Below are 22,232 nucleotides of genomic sequence, written 5' to 3'. Positions count from 1 at the left end.
TAACGTATTCCGAATAGAGATTGGATCATTTTTATTGCTACATTTCTCACTCACTTGATCCACGCTAAAGTAAAACGAAAGTAAGCACATACTGCTCTAAAAGGAAAGTGTCGTATCTGTTCTAAACATAATGGCAGTGTTGTTTTCCATTGTCTAAATGTCGCTCGTTGGGATAATTTCATTGTTTGAATGTTGTCATTCGTTTTAAATAGATGGCAGTACACTAGTTCCCGGAGTGTTACGGTGTTATGGCCTTAAGCCTTTTTCGCCTTGACGGCGGCAGCCTTGCTGATCTTGTTCATCTGCTTCAGCAGTTCCTTGATCGCTTCCTTTGCTTCCTTCTCGTTCGAGATGGATTCGTTCGAGTGCGAGTTGCTTTCGCTACTGTTCGAGTCCACCCTTGGTTTGGATGTTATGTCATTACGCAGCTCCTCATCGCTGCTCGATTCGGATGAGAAGCGTACCGGGCGGTTTAGTTCCTGCATAACGAGAAGGAAATGGAATTGTTTGTGGCATTAGTTCGAGATCGTGACCGGACAGCTGAAAGTACTCCCTGTTCGTACCTGAATCAGCTTTCCCCTGGAGCTTCGTCCCGAGCTTTCCTGGAAGGCTGCAGCCAGTTCCGGACTGATCGAACCAAGCGGTTGATTAGGATAACGTACGTAAACCGGCACGTATCCTCCCTTTTTCGGGTAATCCTTATACTTATCAGGCAGGGCATCTGCATTCAAAATGGGCGACGGGAAAGTAAAAACATCGTTCAGAATATATGGGGACATGTTCACAACTTAAAAGCAAAGTTCTCCAACGCTAACGAAAACGAATAGAAAACGACACACCGGTTTTGGTCAGTTAGCTCGCCGGGCAACATTTCTTTATTGGTATCCTCGATCGTTGCGATGCGGACATTTTAGTGTAAAAAAAGAGAAAACAACACGTCTGTTTTGCATGTAACGAAATAAATAACATTGAACGTGTGTGTGTGCATCAATTTGCACAGAGGTAACTGTGCCGGGTTAGTTTCATAACGGGTGGGGAGAGGGTGGTGGGATGCCATGTTCACTGCCATCTTGTTCCCGTGCCTTCACTTCCTTCAAACGGTGGGTGCATGGGCTGAAGCCTCCGCAGGCTTTTTGGCCGATCCCGCCAACAGAACCTTTTCGTGCTCGTCCGAGGCGGAGTGCGAATCGACCAAGCTGGACGAATGGGCGACACCCTGATCAGCTTGCAGTGCCTGTACGTCGGGGAGGGAAGAATGGTGTTAGCTAGGCGGCGGCGGTGGAACATTCAAACAATGGAAGGTGAATTTACCTGGGCGAGTTCGGCACGACTGACCCGGCTTACCGGTTCACGGAATGCGGCCGCCAGCTCCGGATTTATGTCCGCCAGTGGTTGATCACCGAGCCGGATGTACACGGGGACGTAACCTTCCCGGGGCTTCAACACCTGATAGCCTGGTGCGGCGTCTGTAGTGAGAAGTGTGAGGTGTTGTTTTTGTTTTGGAGATTGTGTTCTAAAACAGGCCGAGTTGATGTGATATCGAGGATCGAGCTTTGTTCTAAAGGATGTTGGCATACATCTTGATCCCGACTTTTTTTTTTTGGATGAGTAAATGTCTTTTAAGTATCTGTACAGTTTTTAGTGAATCATGCATGGAGTACGTGCGTGTGTGAGTTAATGGAAGTGAGGATACGGGTGTTGAGGTGTGCGAGAAGGAGCAAAATATGTGCTGAAGAAACTGATCATAAAGAAATCTTCGATTACAAAGAATTCCAAGTCATCCTGTCCAGATCGAACAGAGATTGATCGTCGAATGATGAACGCTTGGCCATATCCAGGTGATGTAAAATGTGAACACCGCCCCGCACAAAGTCGTCCAAGTCTATCAATCCCCACGATCCCACAGATCGAAGCTGAAGAACTGACGGAGAATCTGGTAAACGTTCCACTCAGAACCTTCCGGCAAATGCGGTGCACAAAGTCAGCGACCTGGGCGGAAATTTTTTTTGCACTAATGACGATAATGATCGTTACGGTGGTAATGATGATGAAGAACATGATTTCATAAAACATTAATGTGGCTGCACCGGAACGCCGGTGTGTTCCGACAGACACCACCATGCAAGTGAACAATCATTTTCGGGCACACTTTAAACATGCCACCGCCGGTTCAGTAGTGTGACGACTTTCGTGACGTGACGTGACGTTTATTGGAGCTAAGTAGAAACGAACATGGTGTCATCATGCTGCGCAAGGTAGGTATGACATGGTCTTATAGAGCGTTTTTTGTTCTTGCTGTTTAAAGTTTCCTTTTGGCTTCGTAATTCTTCCACCCGGTCCAACCGGTAACGGTGGTTAAATTGTTGCAATTCTATTTAGCGGGTCTCAATTTAATAACCATTGTGCGGATCACTCAATTGACGCCTAAATGGTTCTGCGATCGTTCTTGGGAGTTGGGAGCAACCGTTAGTCACGGCGTTGCTGCTTGCTGCCCAAGGGTTGTCCCACGAGTTGTGGGCCGGTAATACGATCACGAACATCGTGCTTTATGGTGAAGAATTTAAAGGAGTCACTCTTTTCCCTAGAACCATTCTTATGCTGCATCACTGATCGTACTGTTTGATCGTATGCAAAAGCGGGGTAAAACATTATTGACTTTACACTGGTTATTCGTCATACCGAGCTGGTTCATTTCCTGCCCTAAAACCGGAATGATAATGCTTATTAACACTCCACTTCGACTGTTGATAAATAAAATCCTGTACAATCAATCAATTAGCTTGTACCCACGGCGTGCCCGGCGGTGCATGGAAATGTGATCATTTGCAAAGCAAAACCCTTGCGCCCTTTTCTGGGGGAGACCGGGTGCCCTCGTGTGGCCTTCAAGGGTGTGGAGTCAACGGATCGATCGTGAAACTAGTTTATTTCCCGCCACCAACGCCCACCGGCATTCAAGCGGATAGAATATTCTACCCGCATTCGTCTGTTCGTTCTTTCGACTCCTTTGCCCGGCCGCGGTGCACCGCGTACTTGTTTTGTGTGATAAAGAAAACTAAAAATAATGCGCAACCAGTAACCAGTTTTTTTGCACCCGTTTGCTGCTGCGCAAAATGCATCGAACGTGAACCATTTGCATTAGATTGCACCGGGCGTGTGGGTGTGGGTTAAACTCCCCACGGCGGGTGACATTGACCACACGGTCCGCGTGTGGGGAAAATTTCCAAACCACGATAAAGCTCACGTTACTTCCGACTGCGGTGCACTGCTTGCTTGCAGGAAGTCTACCGTGCTAAAAAAAGTGTGTATCGCAAGTGTAAGTTATTCTTTCGGCGAAACAATTTATACACTGCACATATGCGCATTTTGCCAATCGGCATGGGATACACATGGTTGGGTGGTGGGTGGTTCACTTACATGGCGCCCATCTTTTCAACCACCTTGTGTGTGTGTGTGTGTGTGTGTGTGTGTGAGCGTGTGGTAGGGGGACAATAAAAATTGCCCATCAACGTAATGGGTTGGAAATAAAATCAGTCCCGAATGCACCGTGGAATGCAACGGTGAGGCCATATAATCGACACCGGTCAGCTGGAACCGGTTTCATTTAGTATGTGTTTTTTTTCCCTTCTTTTCGTGTGTAAGACTGGCGGATCGAGTAAACGAACCGCGTCATCCGGGTGGTGGTCAGCGATGTTTCCCGGCAGTTGGTTTGTTGGTCCGGGATGCGGAACTGCTCTGGCGCACGCATTGCATGCCGCAAACCAGGGCTTTATTTTATGGAAGGAATTCTATTTTTCTACTTTTTAATGCAAAAAACAAAAAAATATTACACTCTGCACTAAATCGTGCACACGAGAGCAAATGGTTGCAGTTTTGGGTGGTGAAAACCCCGGGCGCAAGCTTACGTTCGACAGAAGCGTCAAAAAAGCTCCAACGTACAGTGCGTGGCGCGTTGTCGGATACAGTCTTTTGTTGGACATTTTTTAAGGACAAAAATGTGTGCAAGTGTAGCATGTGTAATGGGACGATTAATGATTTACTAACGTAATATAATGTAGAATACTAGAATCTTTTAGTTCCGATGCGTAGGTTACGTCAAGAGATGATTACTTATTGCTATATGTCCGATTTATTCAGTTATTTGGGGAGCAATATTTGACAAATCAGCTCAAGGTCGATAATTGGTTTAAAACTTAATTTGAAAGTTGTTTTATGCTACTTTAATCATGAAACTTCACTATCTGCTGGTTTAGACAAGCTTTCCGTTGTTCCAAATATCAGTTATCAATAATTGAAATGGACTCACATTATTCTTCTTAACCGTTACTATTTTTTAATACAGCAAGTGTACACCAAGTGCTGTTATATTAATAATTGTCACAAATATTATGTTTCGGTCAGGTCTAATATTTTATGAAAATAAATGGATGCTTAAGTCTCCTTCAGCTTGCCACCAACACTCTGTAACACACTGTACTGCTCAGCTTCGACGATGGTAGTCCACCGCCACCCACTATCGGGACGCTTCGGGTTCAGATTCGCCACCGTGGCGCTTCGTTCGCCGACAAAGATTGCTTTTCGGGATAATGTAATTGCCCTCCTAAGTGATATGCCAGGCGGTCAAATTAGGGTGAAAATTTATCACCATTTGCCGTACCCATTACGGCCGGCCGACTCGAATTGGGAACCGTGCAGAAATTGTAGTGATTTGCCACGCTGTACTAGAAAGAGCACCGAGTTCGAACTTGTGCACTTGTGCAGCGTCGTATTACGGTTGAATCTGTACGGTCACAAGCTGTTCGTTAGCCCCGGACCGTAACTATAATCTTGGGCTCTCACCAGAAGGCTAAGCCATTGACCGGCAAGCTCGTTCGATGTTCTTGATGCCTGCCCGCTTAAGCCTTCTTACTCTCAATGCTACGATCTTGTCTCATCTTTCGCCACACCCGTTGCCCTTCCACTACCGCACCCCTTAGCGAGCGTAAATGAAAGGAAAACAAGAAGCCACTGCCGTTGTTTGCTAATTATTCCGCACAGTTCCACCGTTTTTACTGCCGCGACCGCGTACGGTGTGGCCAATGTTTAGGGTTGCGCTTACTTTATTTCGCTCATTTTTATTGAGCTTTCCGCATACGCGGATGCTTCCCCTCGTACGTACGGATGCTGGGTGGATCAAACCGACTAAAAAAAAAACGGACTCCAAAAGTGGTAAGAAAAACAGAAGAATGCCAGCGAATACAATAATAAAAAGAGAAAAACCTGCCCCAAAACAGACGCTTGGCGCTGGGCTATAGTTTCGCGAAACCGGCAAAACACGAGAACGTAACGCGTTTTGCTTTTTTTTTATGATGCTTTCGTGACCATGGCAACCGTCGTGTCGCTCACCGGGGTTGGGGTATGGTTCGGCAAGAATTGATGCGAAAAACTGCTCGTCCGCTTGACGCAATAATGGTGGCCAGCGTTCGGAGGAAAATGAGCTTCCTGCACTGCCTGTCTGCCCGGAGGCTAATTATCGGGCACCGATCTGGTAGCTTTGAGTTCTTTGCTGTTCTTTCGTGGTAGTGTACAAGGAACTTTTAACGAATCATCATTTTAAGCATAAAAAGAAATTCATGCTCAAAGCATTCTCGATTGCCGATGTTCCTGGGAGCATAAATAATAAACTTCAGAATCAACGGGATATGAAATAAGCTAATTAATATTTTGAACAAAAAAGCTGAACAGAATGGGTTTTTAAATCCGTTTTGCGTATTTAATAGGAGCTAGCACAAAGTTCTTTTGTAAGATGATATTCTTTTGAAACTACTTTGAATATATTCAATTGGTTTTACTTTTAGCTCAACCACAGCGATGGACGACACGATCAGATCGCTGGCGTAAAGTACGCGATGCTGCTTCGAAACGCCCTGCAGCCCACGACCTTGGTAAGGCACAAGGCTGTAGCAACGGAATAGCAATGTCTATCGAAGCGCAGCAGAAAAAAAACGTAAAGCCCCGTAACAGATTAGTGTGGTTATTAACTACTTTTAACAACAGGAAATAAGGTGGACCTAGTCGATTGAGTACGCTTGGGTGCCGTTTTTTTTTGTGTGTGTGCAGCAGCTCTTCCCTGTCTGCATTCCAACCGTTAGGTCACGTCACGAACTGTTGGATAAAATATTCATCATGATTTGATGTATCGTTTTCGTCCACCTTCCGTCCACTTGACGCTCCACTCAGACGATCATGCGAAGCCGTTATGAGCCCGGTACATTGACATGAATCATCGATTCTACCGATCTCCAGCTGCACGGTAAGATGACCTTGTCCGTGTCGATCGTAATAAGACAGCTCGACGGACGGTTAATGGCATCATTTCTGCAGTATGTACAGCAACACTCATGCTCATCTGCTGGTTCACCATCACAAATCAATTGTAAAAGAAGTCAGCAAAAAAAAAAACCCCTGGCAGGAAACAATTGATTCCCGTACAGCTTCCTTCACGAATCAATGCGTGTAGCTTGGTGTTGATTGGTGCCAAAAATTTGACTCTGTTCTCGTTTTTATAGCGATTTCTACAGTGGTTGAAGTTGTTATAGGTGATCAGGCTTTTTATTGAGAATTTTAACCAGCTACTGCCTCTTGTGTGAAGAATAGTAATAATTCTTAAATACAGAATTAATTGACCAAGAATGGAAATTTGTCGGAAACAAGGTCTGCTTTTGGTCTTATGAACCTGACCAATCAAAAGGATATTCTTCTTCTTCTATATCGGCACAACAACCTCAAGAGGTCTTGACCTGCCATTTCTGGATTTCTTTGGTTTTATTTACACGTAGCCGGATCAGTCAGTCCAGCGTACAGGGGATTGGTCCGGATGGGTTTTTGGACCGGTCCTGTCGTGTGAAGACTGGTGCCACTTTCAATACACCACCGGGCCGCCCCAAAAAAACATTCTACAGTGTAACAAATTCCCTTAAATAGCTTTTAAAGCATGTTTAATTTACCAAAATCATCATGGACTTAAATCTATTTCTCTCACTGTTCTCCGGGCCGGTAATTATTTTGCGTGAAACAGTAATATCCATGTTATCGGTGGACGGAGTCGAAAGAAATCGTTCCATCAAAAAGAGAACACATTAGCAAATGGGTTTCGGTGTTGGGAAGAGATGATTTCACACATGAAAAATAACAAACCGATACAAACTACTTGCAAACATGCACGCAGTAAATCATGCTGAAAGACGCGATTCGGAAAGCGTAATCTTCTTTGTCCTTTTGGGCGCAGAAAGTCACTACATGAGGTTGGTTTGTTCCATTGCAAATAAAAAAAAAAACGCATATAATATAAGGAAGCACCCAATAGCTCCTCTCCTAATACGTGTTTTACGAGCGTTGCGTATGAGTTATTACCGTAACCTTCCGGTTGGCATCGCTCTCATCTATCATCATAACGTGTCTTACCGGCGTGTGCGCCGGCATACTGTTATAGTTCAATAAATTTTAACTTCTCTGTGCGTAACATCATTATAAGGCTGCCAAATTCCACCATCTTTGCACCTCTGCACCCTCCCGGCACATTTTTCCTAAACAGCATTATAAAAATCTACCAAGTTGGTGAAAGATGGAAGTGCAAAACGATAAATCTGGCGTGAAGCAGGAGAGGGTGTAAATTTGGCCATTTCGATGCCATTCTAATTCAATCGACCACAGCTGGTGTTTTCTGGGATAAGGTTGTATGTAACTTTTTTTAACATTTTATACGGAGAAGATTTCTACGTGAAGACCTATTTACACACATGCTGAAGATAGTCACCGAAAGAAAATAATTGACAGATAGAGAGTAGATAGTAGAATTATACAGTGAGAGATAGAAGAAGTGAGAATTTAAGAAGAACCAAGTTGCTGATGAGATGTCGCAGATCGTGAAGATAGCATATGTACACTAAACACGAACAGTTATGGGATGCACTAATTATACACAGATCACTATTTACACTCGCAAACACAGGCTCATGCACGCGAATAGAGAAGATGCCCGGAGGCTAGGAGGTGTATTTACAGATGGTACGAAGAAGGACGACATGCACATGCAAACACTTATGCTACCCGTGACTAATGATATCTAGTGCGATCGGTGTAAGATCATGATGGTTGCATGCAATGAAATCTCAGGGATAGTAGCATCCCGGAGAACGAACTTACCGCCAGCTTCCAGCATCATGGCGATAATGACCAAACAGCTCAGAACCATCCACTTCATCGTGTTTGCGATTAGATGCACTACACTTTTAAATTTCCTGAGGTCACTCACACTACCCTTGGGTGGATGCGCTTTCCAATACGTCACGGTCACGGTGAACTTGTCCACTGGTACACGCACTGCCACTGCTTTCACGGCAATCTCAGACAAACGGCGAAACGGTCTCGTTACGAGCAAAAACACCACAGTCCAGTAGGCAGGTTCGCGAGTCAATGATTGATCGTGACCAGATCGTACCAGTCTTTAAGCCTTCCAAACGGTTCCAACGCGAGAGCGAAATAGAGGAAAAGAATGCGAGAACGGGAGAGGAACAAAGATCACGCGTCCAGATCGTCGAAGAGGTTGGGAATCGTTGGGGAAGGTGTATACACACCGGTCGATCGATCGATCAACTTGATCGCGATTCGATGCTGACTCAGCAAAGCCGCAAAACCGTGCCCCACCCCCCTTTACGTGCCCTGCGGCCAAGAATTCGTATGGAGCTATTATTCGTACGCTAAATCTGCACAGTCTGTTTTTTTTTTCGCTGTTGTTGTGCCAGTTCCGTTTTTCACTTGATCTTCGTATCTTCGTAAGCGGAGCTCCAGCGTTTAGAGTCTTTGTCCAGCCATTCGCTCGGAAACTCACGCACTGAGAAGAAGATTGTAGTTTGGAGCTTCTTTTATAAGATCTCCGCCAGTGCTATCTCTCCGCTGGTCGGAGACCGTCGCCCGGGACACTTGTGGAAGAATTTCGCTGACAGCTCGAAGTGTGGCTCAAGAGAATGCCGGCCTCCGTATACGTGGCCCCTAGTAGTACGCGAATAGTTTTGATGTTCTTTCTTGTCCATTTGCCATAGTAAGTGTTCTTTTTATTATGCTCTTTTCATGAGAGCTGTCTCTCCCTCTCTATCCGGGAGATGTTGGTCAGTGTCGAAAATAGTGAAAGGTATGAGTCTGTGGGGAACTAGACTGAGCATAAAGTAATCGGTTCTTCTCCTCCCTGCTTTGTCATTCTGTTGTGTTTCCACGCGTTTTATGTTGTTTGGAGCACTTCGGCGCGGTTGTGGGCGCTCCACTTGGTGGACCACCTTTGGCTCATTAGCGAATTCTAGCGTGTCGCCCATTTTCGGCGGGTACCTAATCAGTTCGATAAGAACTAAAGAAGAAAAAAGTCCAGTTAACCTAGATTTATGACATTTTGCGTGACCGTGTGTTGCTTCGCAGTTCTAGCGGAGAACGGAATTACTCATAATTTGTCCTTCCTTATGTCTCTCTTCTTTCCCTGGGTACGAGTGTGGGCTCTCGAGGAATACTTGTGCACCGGCATCTTGACAGTGCTTGACCCGTGGACTGTCAAAACAAAAAAAGTGCGCTCACACACACAGCCGTTTAACGGTTTACAGTTAAACGCAACGATGGTGAAAATGGATCAAAAGTGAAACATGAAGACGAAGAAATAGACACGATGTACAGTGGCCGTCTCGTGATGATGTTGGGGCGGGAAATGAAAGCACGTGAAGCGTGTTCTCGATCATCAGCTTCCTGGAAGTGATCGTGCAAGAGGAAAGATTTGACACATCGCGCACCGGCCGATGAGTGGCTTCCGACACCGATGGGAAAGCGCCCTGACAGTACTGACCTACCGGAGATCTCTGGTAGAGGTTCCTGGGAGTATGGGAACCACATTGAAATTAGCTCCCTGCTTCCTTTCCGTCGCTTTTGTTACTGACGTTCTATTTTTTCTTCCACCCCTTCACAGGTGAACGGCAATTTGTTGGGGAACATACCCAGCTCCAAAGCTGCATCCAGGCAGAAGATGCACTAGCGAAACATTCCGCCATGCTACGAACTGTTTAAGTGCATTACGGCACGAACGATCGTACGGAGTTTGGCATAGTTGCGGAAAGAACGATTATTAAAATAGTCGTTGGTGCGCATTACGATGCCGGACGAACCACGGACTGATGAAACGTTTCCCGTGCTAATCGGTTTTGACATCGTTTTGATGGCGATCGTCTGGCAATGTGGAGAATGTTGCTCGGACGATCATAAGCGAAATTAATTCCCCACCTCCACGCAGACTCAGAGGCTTCTTGTTTCTGAACCTTAGAAGTAATTGACACCGGCATTGGAAGATGTCGAATAACGGTGGCCATTTTTTCGTGCGAAAAAGAAAGGTTAAACGCGGTTCCATCTCTTGGGGTGTGAAAAAAACGAGCCTCAACCATGTCGTTCGATTTTATTTGTCCACAATTTCACGCTGCCCGGCACTTGAGAAAGGGCTGTAACAGTGGCAATAAAAGCGAAGCAAATATGTAAGCAAACAAATTCAATTAGGACGATAGAGCGCTCAGAGTAAAAGGGAATGGCGTTCTCCGGTGCTTGTATACTAAGAGCACCACATCAGACCGCACCGGTTAATTGTTGCCTTTCCATTAGAGAAGAGTCCTCAGGTCCTCTCGCACCTGAGACGGCTATGGTGATGGTGTGTCTATTTGATTACTTGATGGCAGATTCATGAAGCCGAGGAGTGAATCGCCGCGGGACGATGACAAAGCAACTTAGGAAAGTGGCAGATTTGCACGAATGTTGCTATTCCTATTCTTCATTACATTTTATGTAAGAGAAATGGATTCCTATCCCACGAAAGGATAGATGAATTGGCATTAACGTCGGCAATCCTCTCCCAATGCAGGGCGATTCTTCGTTCTTCAAAATTAACTTCTCCCCGTATCGTGTTGCGGCCGGAGCAATTGGGAGGTTATCGTTTATGCTTTCACATTTTTATTACTCCATGCTTTGACGTTCGACTCCTCTCCATGTACACACACGTGGTGCCTTGAGCTTGGATGGCAAATTAATAAATTACTCACATTGTACCGCGTGCGTTCGTCAGTGCGAAGATGAGCGCGCGTTGTTAGTACCATCCCGTGCGATACTTCGTAAATTCCTCCCAGATGTAAGCCGCTTGCCACGATCAGCCGTATCCGTATGTAGGCCAATTCGCGGCACGGTGCGTATGGAAACAATTTGATAAACGGGTGACATGTGGAATATTATCATCATCATCATCATCCACGCCGCCGGTTTTGCATTCGCGTTCAGTGGGCGAGTACCGAGTCAAGCGTATCACCCAAAAGAGGAAACGAACTTCCAAAGCAGAAGCTATCAGCAACAGTGCACATCCGTAAAACACAGCGGAGAGAGCAAACAAAAAAAAAAAAAACCCTCACCCATTCTCTAATGGACTTCGCACACCGCTGGAATATGAATATGAATGGATGGTGGGACAAAAGGTGACAGATGCAGGCAGGAGGATGCTACAGATGCTGGATGGTGGATATAATGATGATGTTAGCGACTGGTGATGATAATGATTTGCATAATGGAGGAAATCCAGCTAGACACGCTTGTTTTGCGCGCTGTTTCTTGATACAGATACAGTCAGCAGCTTCACTTTGCTCACTGCTGCTGTGGCACTCTGTTGCGGAGGTGGAGTATTATCCCGTCACGTACTGTGTTGACCGGAATTGGATAGGAATTTAGTTTGCTCCGTTTGTTCCTCTCGGTGTACAGCCTTACGAAGAAAAAAAGGATCCACTGCACACATGAGATGTGTTCCCTTTTCTATTTGCCTTTTCGATACGTGCGGCTTGTAGTGTGGATGTAAGTTGATTTGATATTAAAATAGTCAATGGAATTTAAAAAGAGTTTAACCCAATTTCAATGGAGCTGCCTTTTTATTTACAACATTTGGCTCAGTAAATTACGAAGATTGAAACATAATCCTGGTCACGGCACCAAGCAAGTGCTAGCAAAATCCTAGCAACGAACGGGCTCCTACGATCACTATCTTGTATCGTTTTCTATTTCGCTATCCCATTAGGGCTGAACGAAACATATTTAATATCCTTTTTCCCTGTAGCATGTAAACTTGCTTCAACCGTAAACAAAACGTGTCTCCCTGTTATCCCTGTTCTATTTCAATTCACTTTGACCTCCCGAAAACAGTTCCTAATCTTGCCCCATGAAGTTATGGGCTTTATCGTACTTACTACCAGAAGGGCCGCATTACTGCAACGGTGGAAGAAGCACCCAGTGAACCTTCCACATCCGATGACACACACAGACCCAGGACTCAAAGACCAAACCAGCTATCCGAACACCATCCGCCATGTCATACGGAAAGGGATCAAAGTGTAGATCGGTATTAGCTTAGCGCTCGCGTTACATGACATTATTGCACTCGGCTGCATCCGGAACTAACCTTGGTACGACACTGGCGATAGCAATGCTGTACAGTTCGTGCTCTCAAAACCGGGAGTTACGTAGAAGATTAGGAATGCAATTTAGTACCCCACGGCGGTTGGTCGACTCCACCGGCGTGGGGCGGCTTCGTGGGAGCAAGCAGCTCGCACCAGGGTCGCACAAACGGGTAAACAGTTGCGTTTTATGTGATTCTGGCTCGATCATTTACCGTACCGAATGTGCTGAAGCGAGCTGGTGCGATACCACGGCCGGGTATGCTGGAATCTAAATCAGGTCTAGCAGGCTTCAAGAGCGGTCGAGTTCCGTGGTGCGGAACAGAAGGAGACAGTCTCCGTGGCTCGTGCACATAGCTGATGAGAAAATACGAGCCAACGTTATGGTAATGCGATTAGCCTTCTTTGCTTCCTATACGCGGGTAGCCTTAACTTATGGAAAGCGCGAATTTATCTCTTAAACAAATACGGTGCAACGCTGCTGATGGGAAGAAGATTGGATTGGCAAACGGTTTTTAGATGGGATTTTGCAGCTCGTTTTGAGGTGTATTGTTTACTGGATGTGTGAAGGAGTTTTTTCATTCATTACTTCCATTCGGCTCAGTTCCACTTTGGGCTGGTTGTTTTGTTTTGCTCAGCGCGTTGGTAGAAAACATGCCGACACAAAAGGTATTTTTGAAATAAATTTTGTGTTTCTAGACATTCTTTTACAAAACGAGACTTAAGTATAAGTATTCTTTAGTCCAGACTGGTAAAAAAAACGCCAGAATGAGTTAATATGTCTGAATAAAATGAAACACACGCCGTTTTATGAAACTCTTTCAAACAAAACATCAAAAAATGATAAAAGTACATGCTGGCTGCAGAGAAATTTCCTTCACCTCAGCTTCAGTATCTTCGGATTGACGATTCATTGCTTTTCTTAATTATGTTCAAACTGTTTGGAAGAAAGAAAGCAGCTCTGTTTTACTGTAAAAGTATTTAACCACTTATTTATCTCCCGTTTGAGTGCTTCGTTATGCCGTGTATCATTTCATCTTCACATACTTGGCGAAGCACTTTTCACTTTGTAAAGTCGTCCAACTTTTCTTTCAATGTCTGTGCGACAATATTGATGGGTAAGATGACGATGATGATGACGGCGATGTGGAACGGGCGACGGGCTAATCACGATGATAACTTATGCTGTACTGATATGTACCACGCAACACAGAACAACAATAAAATAAGTCCTTGCTATCGCTTTATGTCTTGCTTTCTTCTTTAGAAGACGAATGACAATACACGTAATAATGATAGCGAAAGATGGTTATGCCGCCATTAGGGGTTATGTGCCGACACACGGGTGCGAGAAGGTGGTAGAGATGTAAAAAAAAAACAATCCTGCCATACCAAGGAACGATATCCTAGAGCGTTGAAAATGGAGCAGAAGCGGATAATGTGCCGTATTTGCCCGAATTACTTCACCACCAGACCAGGACGCGTAAGGATCAAAGGGAAAGTGGATCAGGTTTCTGCCTTTAATCTTCACAGCGTTACACACACACAATGCGTTGATGTGACTATCCGGTTGGTTCGTTTCCGGAATGTACATTTCCCCTTCGTTAAGAAAGCTCGTAACGCAGTTGTGCAGCTGGGAAATGGTTTTTGCATCCAGCGGAGCAAATGGCGGACGGCATGTTTGCGACATCGCGATCGATGGCGCAATGGTTGTTTGGTGGCCTGTTTGTCGTGACATGTGTACAGCCGGGGATATCGCACCGGGATGTGTATTTAATACGCCAAACCAAAAACCACGTGCAAACGTAATCGAATTCGGAACGGCTTCTCCGTGATCCGGTACGAACAGCAGCAGAATATCGTTGGGGTTAGTATCCTTCGCGTCGGGTAACGGCCAGGCTAATGGGATTGGGAGCAGAATTTCCCTCTCAAACAGGTAGCAGATTGTTGTGCTTGCAAATCGAAGAAAGCACAATTGGCTCGAGAATTGGTCCCCGTGCGTTGGGTGGGGAAATTGAACAAACAGCGCAAAGCGAGAAGCAGTGCGCTGCAGGAAATCAATTTCCACCTCTTGTGTGGTGCAATGCAATTGGCTGTTTGTTGTGGGAAAAGCGGAGTGGAGGTGGAAATAAATTAAGCATCGCTGATAATGAAGCGTGTTGTGTAATCAAAACACTTCAATTCCAACAAGAGACAGGGAAGGAAGGGCAATAAGGAATTGACACAATTTCGTCATGTTTTTTTCTATCCTCGAAAAATAGGATTGGAGAAGGAATCCTTTTCCATTAGGCAATTTCGTGTATCATATAGGATCACTCTTTCTGAGAATTGTTTCCATCATCAGTTCAAGTCGTGGTTTGATGGTGGAAATATTTCAATGTCTTGTGTGCTGATGTGTGATAATCCATCGAAGCAGAGGTCGAGCAGAGTCTTTGCAGCGGAAATTTTCCCCGTGTCAAATTGGTCTTGTGGTTGATTTATGAAACGTTCAGAAGCACCTGTGTTTCACGTAAGAAGACTATAAGGAACAACAAACTGATTCAATGTGCTCAACGTATCCATCACCATCGTGTTATAAGCTTGAAAGATCGAATCGTCCTGTCCAATTACTTAAACCGAGGCCAGACTAGCGTTGTGTATCCAAGATGATTGAAACATAATTCAACATGAAGGATGTTTCCTAGCGTGGTTGTGTGTGTCTGTATTTTTACCACATCTATTTGTCCAATTCAAACCCGAAAGCTCGGGAAGGAATGTTACCGTGTGTTGGTTTATTCGTTGAACTGTCGCAAAGGGAACCCTTCTCTACGGTAATTGAATTTCTGTATCGAACCACGAGAATAAACGACAACATAAAATGCAACAACAATCAAATGCAATTAAGAGAAGGATTTCAAGGTCATCGGAATTGATTTGCGGCTGCCTGGTAAGTGGGTGATAAATTTAATTTGCCACCAAATTTTAACAGGAATCGTTTGGCGTTTTGGTCGTTCGCAGATGGTTCAAATACATCACCCAGAGCCATTTAGCCCAGCCAGATGTTCTTCGAAGAGAAATTATCTCTTTTCAGCTGAAAGTCATTTTAAACATTAGATGGGAATTCGTAAATTGGGACCCCTTTCCATGTGGCAATCAATAAAGTATGCAGAGTTGTGAAAATGGCAGGGAAATGATTCTCTATGTTTTTTTCTATGTAAGATTAAAATTTCTAATCATCAATCGAACGATTGTCGGTGAACTTTTATCATGCTTCAAAAGTTTGAATTGAGTTTGCTCTCAATTTCTGCTCTTCCCGTTCAACAAACAGCGTCTCATGCAAAAGATATTACCCCACGCGAATGGAAACTTTTCAAATCACAACTCTATGTGGCCATTTGGCAGACGGCTAGACGGAACGCTACTATCTATCCCGATGCGTCACTGGTCCTGCACAAATCCACAATCACACTCACGATTGCAAATAAAGTAAAGAATCGCTTCATTCGGCCCTCAACGAAAGAAAGAACGACCGAAGACGTGTTTCGTTTTTCCTTCCAATAATTTTCGGCAATAGCTTACAAGTGGTCTAGAACATGAGGTTGAATAGCACAAAAAATGAAGCCAAAAATGAGCCATTTTCATCATTTCCATCCAAACGCTCATCACCTTCATCAGCGGTATCCAATCGAACAAGTTTCTTACTCACGTTCACGAAGCTCGCTGGGAGCAAAATTGACATTTTCTTTTACGATCTTACTCGTGTATGCGTTGCCCTACCGCTGGGACGAATGTATGATTGGGTTCGATTAGATTTTCTCACACATTGCGTTTTTTGCGCCCGTTCAGTTGCGTGAAAGTTTTTCGAAAATGTCCGTAAATAGCTAAAGCAACGCGGGTGATGACGGCAAAATAGAAAAATATTCTCAACACTTTGGTGGATTTTTGCATTTCTATCTGTTCTCTCGTCTGCAGAACACGTGGTGCAGATATGTTTGGGACAGGTATTTGTCGAGGGGTTTTTTTCCTGTTGGTTTGGGCTACTACGACGCGTAAAAACTTCATCTATCGAAACGAGCCAACCAACCGAACGGTCGATTGCAAAAATCGATCACTTGTCTGGATTGAGAGTATTGCATGCATAAAAAGCAGCATAAAGTAACGCAAACTTTCTCCATTTTCCACGCTGTTTCCATTCGGTAGAACGCTCGAAACACACCACAACACCGACGAAATTTTCCGGGCTCGCTCGCTTTTCGATGTATAAACGTTAATACCCTTAAGGAAAGCGAATAGATGCCCATCTGCACAAAATACACAGCACGTCAAAATCTTCATGAAATACGGCCCAACGAGGCTGTTACAATCCAATCGACAAGCCCGTTTATAGACAAGCTTCAAGCACAGGAAGCATTCTTTCGGGTGCTACACACACAGGAAACAACTGTAGATGCTAATACGCACAAAATAAGCAATCTTCCCAAAACAAGGTGTGCACATTCCGGACAGGGAAATAAACAAATGTCTTGTCTCTTCGCTTCTCTCCATTGTTTCCCATTTTCCCTGCGATATTATTTATCTCGCGGAAAATCACTACCACGTATGCGTTGGGATTGAATTCCGTGCTAAGGATTCGATTTTATTGCTTCTTTTACGGGGGCTTTTGCTATTCAATAAATAATATTCACGTTCGGCAGAGGGATTTCGGGTGTATTGTCGTGATGATGCTGATAGCATCAAAACATAGCTCCCACATGTCCATTATCTGCTTTTCATAAGGCGGCACTCACGGTTTAGGGGGAAAATCAATAGGTATCATAATACGTACATGGCCACATTTTCATCCCCATGCTCATCCCCCGAGTAAGTGTGCGAGCAATGTGCGGAAATGTATTTATTTATTGGCACCAATTCACTTTTTACGTCCACGTACCCGCACACTAGCTGATGGGCTTTGATTGTTTGCCGTTGGAAGTATCGTTAGCGAGTCAATGGTCGTCATATGGAGCAAGATTTGATTTACAGTGAAGATGTTATCTTACGATCAGGGAATAGCAGCTTTGTTTTAATCTTATCTGTTTTTATATGCAGAAGATATTTGAACAACACGGATTTAAAATAAAAACCAAAACACAGAAAATACAGATAATGGAATTTTTATACTAAAACTATCCTAATTTAAATTTCCCTTCATTTAAAATTTCGTATATTATGTAAGTATTTATGTAATAAAAATAAATAAAATGATTCTAGCTTTGGCTGCTTGTTTTTGTGGCGCCATCTATTAGCGGATAGCAGCAATAAAATCTTTGGAGATTACATACACAAAATAATAAGTATATTTTCTTTGTTTTGTTATGGCTTAGATTGCGTTGAGATAGCTTATAAATTAACATCAACTGAGAATTATTATAACTGGTTCCCTTTCAAAGATTGTTCATCCCTGCCTTGATATGTTGAGTTATTGTTCCAAAGGATGTAATTTTATGATGCTATGGAGCGAGCATTTGGAGTTCTAACTGATAGGTCTATCCTTAACGAAGTACATTTGATGATTTTTTTTATTATAAAGCTATAATCACTCTGTTAATAGTGTTTTTATGTCCGTAACCTGACGCTAATTAATTTACTGTACAGTATAAAAAACAACAACATGATTTATCGCAGTGTTGTGTTTGTTTCCTGGGAAACATTACGATGGGAATGTACATAGGAAACAAAAGAAACTGCCATTAGACAAGGTACCAGTTCCGGGATCTTGCCTGTCACACGAATCAGGAAGACACATTTCAACCTAAAGTGACATGAACATCACCAGACATCGATACGGAAGTTGCAGATAAATGAATCTCTATCACCTTGAGGAGAAGAACCTTCGGTCGAAGTACATCTGTCCTTCACGGCTTCGGTGGATGACACACTTTTCCGTCGCATCAAGGCACGACAAGAAGGTTACGAGCGAGATTCAATTCGCCCGTTCATTCACTAGCACGACCAGACACCCGAGATACATATGTTCCACGGTGTCTTAGCGTCTGCTGCTTAAGCTTCCGGTCTGGGGGAATATATCCTTTCCCAGGAAACTACGGGCAAAAGATTTCAGCAACTGAATGGCGAATGGAAAAAGGATCTTTCGCTGAAATCTTGTCTTTCCGGTTGTGTTTTTACATCCCAACGCACCCAACCAACTTTCTCGCACATATTTTTGTTTCTTCTTCGCAAGGAATCATTTCCTTAAGAGCATTTAGATGAGCATTTTCGAACTCGCACGCTTCTAGCTGTTGGCTGTTTCCGCATCTGCCCACTTGCCGCCCTTTAACCACCGTACTCGACACGGTTCAACAGTTCCATAAATCTTCATATCACACACACACTCGCGCGCGTGGACTTTAAGCTGATGCAGGGAAAATGGAATTGAGAACCGGAAATATAGACAAGGCTGAAGGCGAGCGTTAGTGCAACGATGGCACATAAATGTGTGGATTAGGAAATGGAAATTGATGTTTTAACTGAAATAGCGGGTGCTTCAGTTTATCAGTACCGTAGCTGAGATCTCGCTGGTGCGCTTTGCTGGTTGGTTGGTTGGTGCAGTTCGTTTTACGCGAACCTCTTATATACAGCGTTACGGTGTAGCTGCATCCTTCGGATCGGATTGTTTCCAGCGAGCTGTGGGCGAAATTTGTGCCATAAATAGCAGCGCGAAAGTATCTATTAAAGATATTAAAAAGTGTGTGCGGGTAAAGTTGGACGGATTTATCGCAGGAATCGAGTGTAGAGGGTATAATATTTCTTTCTTGTGTAATTAATTTGAGCTTTGTATTTACAGTGGTGTGTCTCATGCTGAAGCTCAAGGACAATATTCAATGGGTCGTTTGCTTTATTACGGTGGTTCATACATTTGTAGTAGTTAGAACAGGGGAATAGATTAAATATTGTAAATGTTTATCCATCGAGAATGTGATATTTATATAATAGATTATTCCGTGAATTACTTAAATTATGCATCACTAAACAGATATTTTACTAGAAAATAGTTAACACCAATGAGAATAAATGTATGACATGACGTGTACAACGCTGACTTTGATACACTGTGCGATACATGTTATTTGTATTGCCTACCTTTAGGGGCTTTTCGAGAAATTTAAAAGATCAGTTGTATCGAAAAAAAAAAAACGCCCACGATAAATTAAGTGAAAGTCAGCTTTGCATGTAAAACAGCTGCATTCGTTCACATAGCTCAAGTTTTAAGTTCCTTCACGCACGTGATTGTGATTGATTTTTTTTCTATCAAATATCGCAAAACATTTTCGGAAAAAACATCGATTGATAAAAACCCGATTTCTATAAGCTGCTTTTCTCGAATCGATGTAAACCAATATCTATTCAAAATGGAAAACAAAACCGGCCCGTGGGGAGGAACGATTTTCTTTAAACTGACGAGAAACATACAACAGCTTAAGCGGGCTAGATAAAACAACGCCGTAAAGAAAAGCAGCAAAAAAGCAAACAAACGCACCAACTCAAACCATCTTGAACGGAATGATTTGCGGAAGCAATTTGGTGTTGGGCAATGATGCAATGGTTCGCAATAAAAATCTCTTCGAGAACGATCCTACGAGTCGTCGAATGTCGTACCGGATGCAACAGTGCATTATCGTTCGTCCGTCTCTGGCTTGTCCACCCGGCACAGTGGGACAAATCGAACCAAAGTCAGATTATCACAGGAAAAGGTATAAAGGGAAAAGGGGACCGTGCAAACGAGGATTACTGCGGGCGTCATCTCATACCCATCTCGGATGCACTTAACTAGAGGTTGAATGATGAAACGGGGAAAACATTTGGAGCAGCATAGGCGAGTGCAGGCAGTAGCGGAAAACCCATCACTTTATACCGTATCGTTACGAGTGCACCAAGGACCAAGGAGAAATATAAATCGTACCGAATGGAATGAGAAATGTGACCATTATTATGATTTCATTTTCTACGCTTTGGTCGCTCTACTTACCGAGGAGCAGGGAGTTTACATCAAGTGGAAGTTGCATGTACACGACGGTGGTTGGTTAAACGTATGCCCTCAATGTAAACGAATCTGTAGTGGAATTGTACGGAAATGAAAGAGTAATATTTTACCGTAATAATTCCCTTCTCCCCAAATATAAAAATAAAAACTCAACCCAGCTAACGAAGGGTCCTAAAGAGAATTCAATCAATCGAGGATTCACATTGAGTAAGATGGCAGCGAACCAGATGGTCATCGTTCACCATTACAGGAAGGAAAAAATTCATTACATTTCGTCCAATTAACAATGAGAGTTGGACAAACAGTGCAGATATTTTGTGAAAAAAGTAAATAAAAAAATTGTGATTTTCAAACACAGTCAATCTTTAGTAGGTCTTACCAAATATAATCCGTTCCTAGGTTTACCGCTTGTTCTTTCGCGTGCACCAACTTTTAATGAGCTGGAGTAATGATTATGGGGAGTGTGGAATAAGTAGTGGAGATAGCATTGGAATATAATAATGTTGCAATATATGTAATATTGCACAGTGTGTCAAAGTCAGCGTGGTACACGTTATGTCTTACATCCTTATTGGGCTGCCCGATAACATCCTTAACGGGCTGCCCGATAACATCCTTAATGGGCTGCAGTATAGCATGTTTTTCTTTTGAATGACGATTAAAATAATTTCGAGTTTAGATAGTTCATACAGTCCCACTGGCTCAACGGCTCAAAACAATAAAAAAATAACAAAAAAATAATAAATGGTGAAAATGGTGATGGGAAAAAATATGCAATTATCTTTTCGAAATGACATTGCAATGACCGCTAGTGTTTCTTTTTTCATCGATCCCTTCAATGTGCAAATAAAATATGCCCATACAAAAGTGCCCGAGGATGTAAATATCGAAATATTTATTTTAAATTACTAGCTGACAGGGTGTGACTGACCGAGCAAGTGTAAAATGGCATATTCGCTTCATTTAAGCGATCAATTAAAATGCATTACGATAAAATTGCTACGAAAGGTTGTTGCAACGATGGCATTAACACGTATAGGATACACGCTCTTCTACTGGTGGATTTAACGATCATTAAACAATTGTAATAACCTCCGTTATGCCTTGTTGTGTCATCGTAAAAAGGAAACGTACCCATCGAACTTTACTGTCCTTTAGCTTCAAAATCAACTCTTGTTTTATTAAATACTCTTGCACTCATTCTACTTTCCTCCCTTCCCATTCGTTCACAACTCTAGCATTAGTTGCCTATATAAACGCTACACTTTCGCTTCCGCCACGAACAAACATACACACAGAACGGTTTTGTTTTCAAAACAGAATAATAATATTTCCCAATTGCACTACTCTCACTCACATCACGGCCACAAAGAACATAAATAAAAAGGGGTTAAAACAACACTTTATAGCTAAGAAAACAAGAAACCAATCATATACACTACACACAGTATGTATAATGTATCGCACAGTCACGTGTATGTGCTGTTTAGTTCCCGTCGACGTTGCGCAATATACCGATTCCGTACAACTAATCGGGCATTAGTGTGCACTTCGCGTCGGAACCATTTTGACTGTGCGTCGCGTTGGAATTTGCTATCGAATCAATCGTGCTTATAATTATTCATGCCACTTTTAAACGCAAGGGGTCGACAATAATCTGCTTATCGGAACGGGAACGGCGTACCACTCAACTTTTTGCACCCAACCTCACCTCACACGTCTCGCGGGTGGGATAAAAAAGCACGCAGCAC

General features: G+C 43.4%; 1 protein-coding gene across 1 annotated transcript; it reads right to left on the bottom strand.

Moving 5' to 3' along the window:
* Positions 1-254: 254 nt before the first annotated feature.
* LOC128711760 (uncharacterized) lies at positions 255-8,239 on the bottom strand. The gene is made up of 3 exons (XM_053806646.1): positions 8,182-8,239; positions 564-721; positions 255-479 (listed from the first exon to the last, which is right to left on the bottom strand). The coding sequence occupies exons 1-3, from the start codon at positions 8,237-8,239 to the stop codon at positions 255-257; spliced, it is 441 nt and encodes a 146-aa protein (XP_053662621.1).
* Between the last annotated feature and the right edge of the window lie 13,993 nt (positions 8,240-22,232).

This window comes from Anopheles marshallii, chromosome 3 (genome assembly GCF_943734725.1).
Source record: "Anopheles marshallii chromosome 3, idAnoMarsDA_429_01, whole genome shotgun sequence".
NCBI classification, from domain to species: domain Eukaryota; kingdom Metazoa; phylum Arthropoda; class Insecta; order Diptera; family Culicidae; genus Anopheles; species Anopheles marshallii.
Note: the sequence above shows the minus strand (reverse complement) of the source record. Positions and strands in the feature narration are given on the sequence as shown.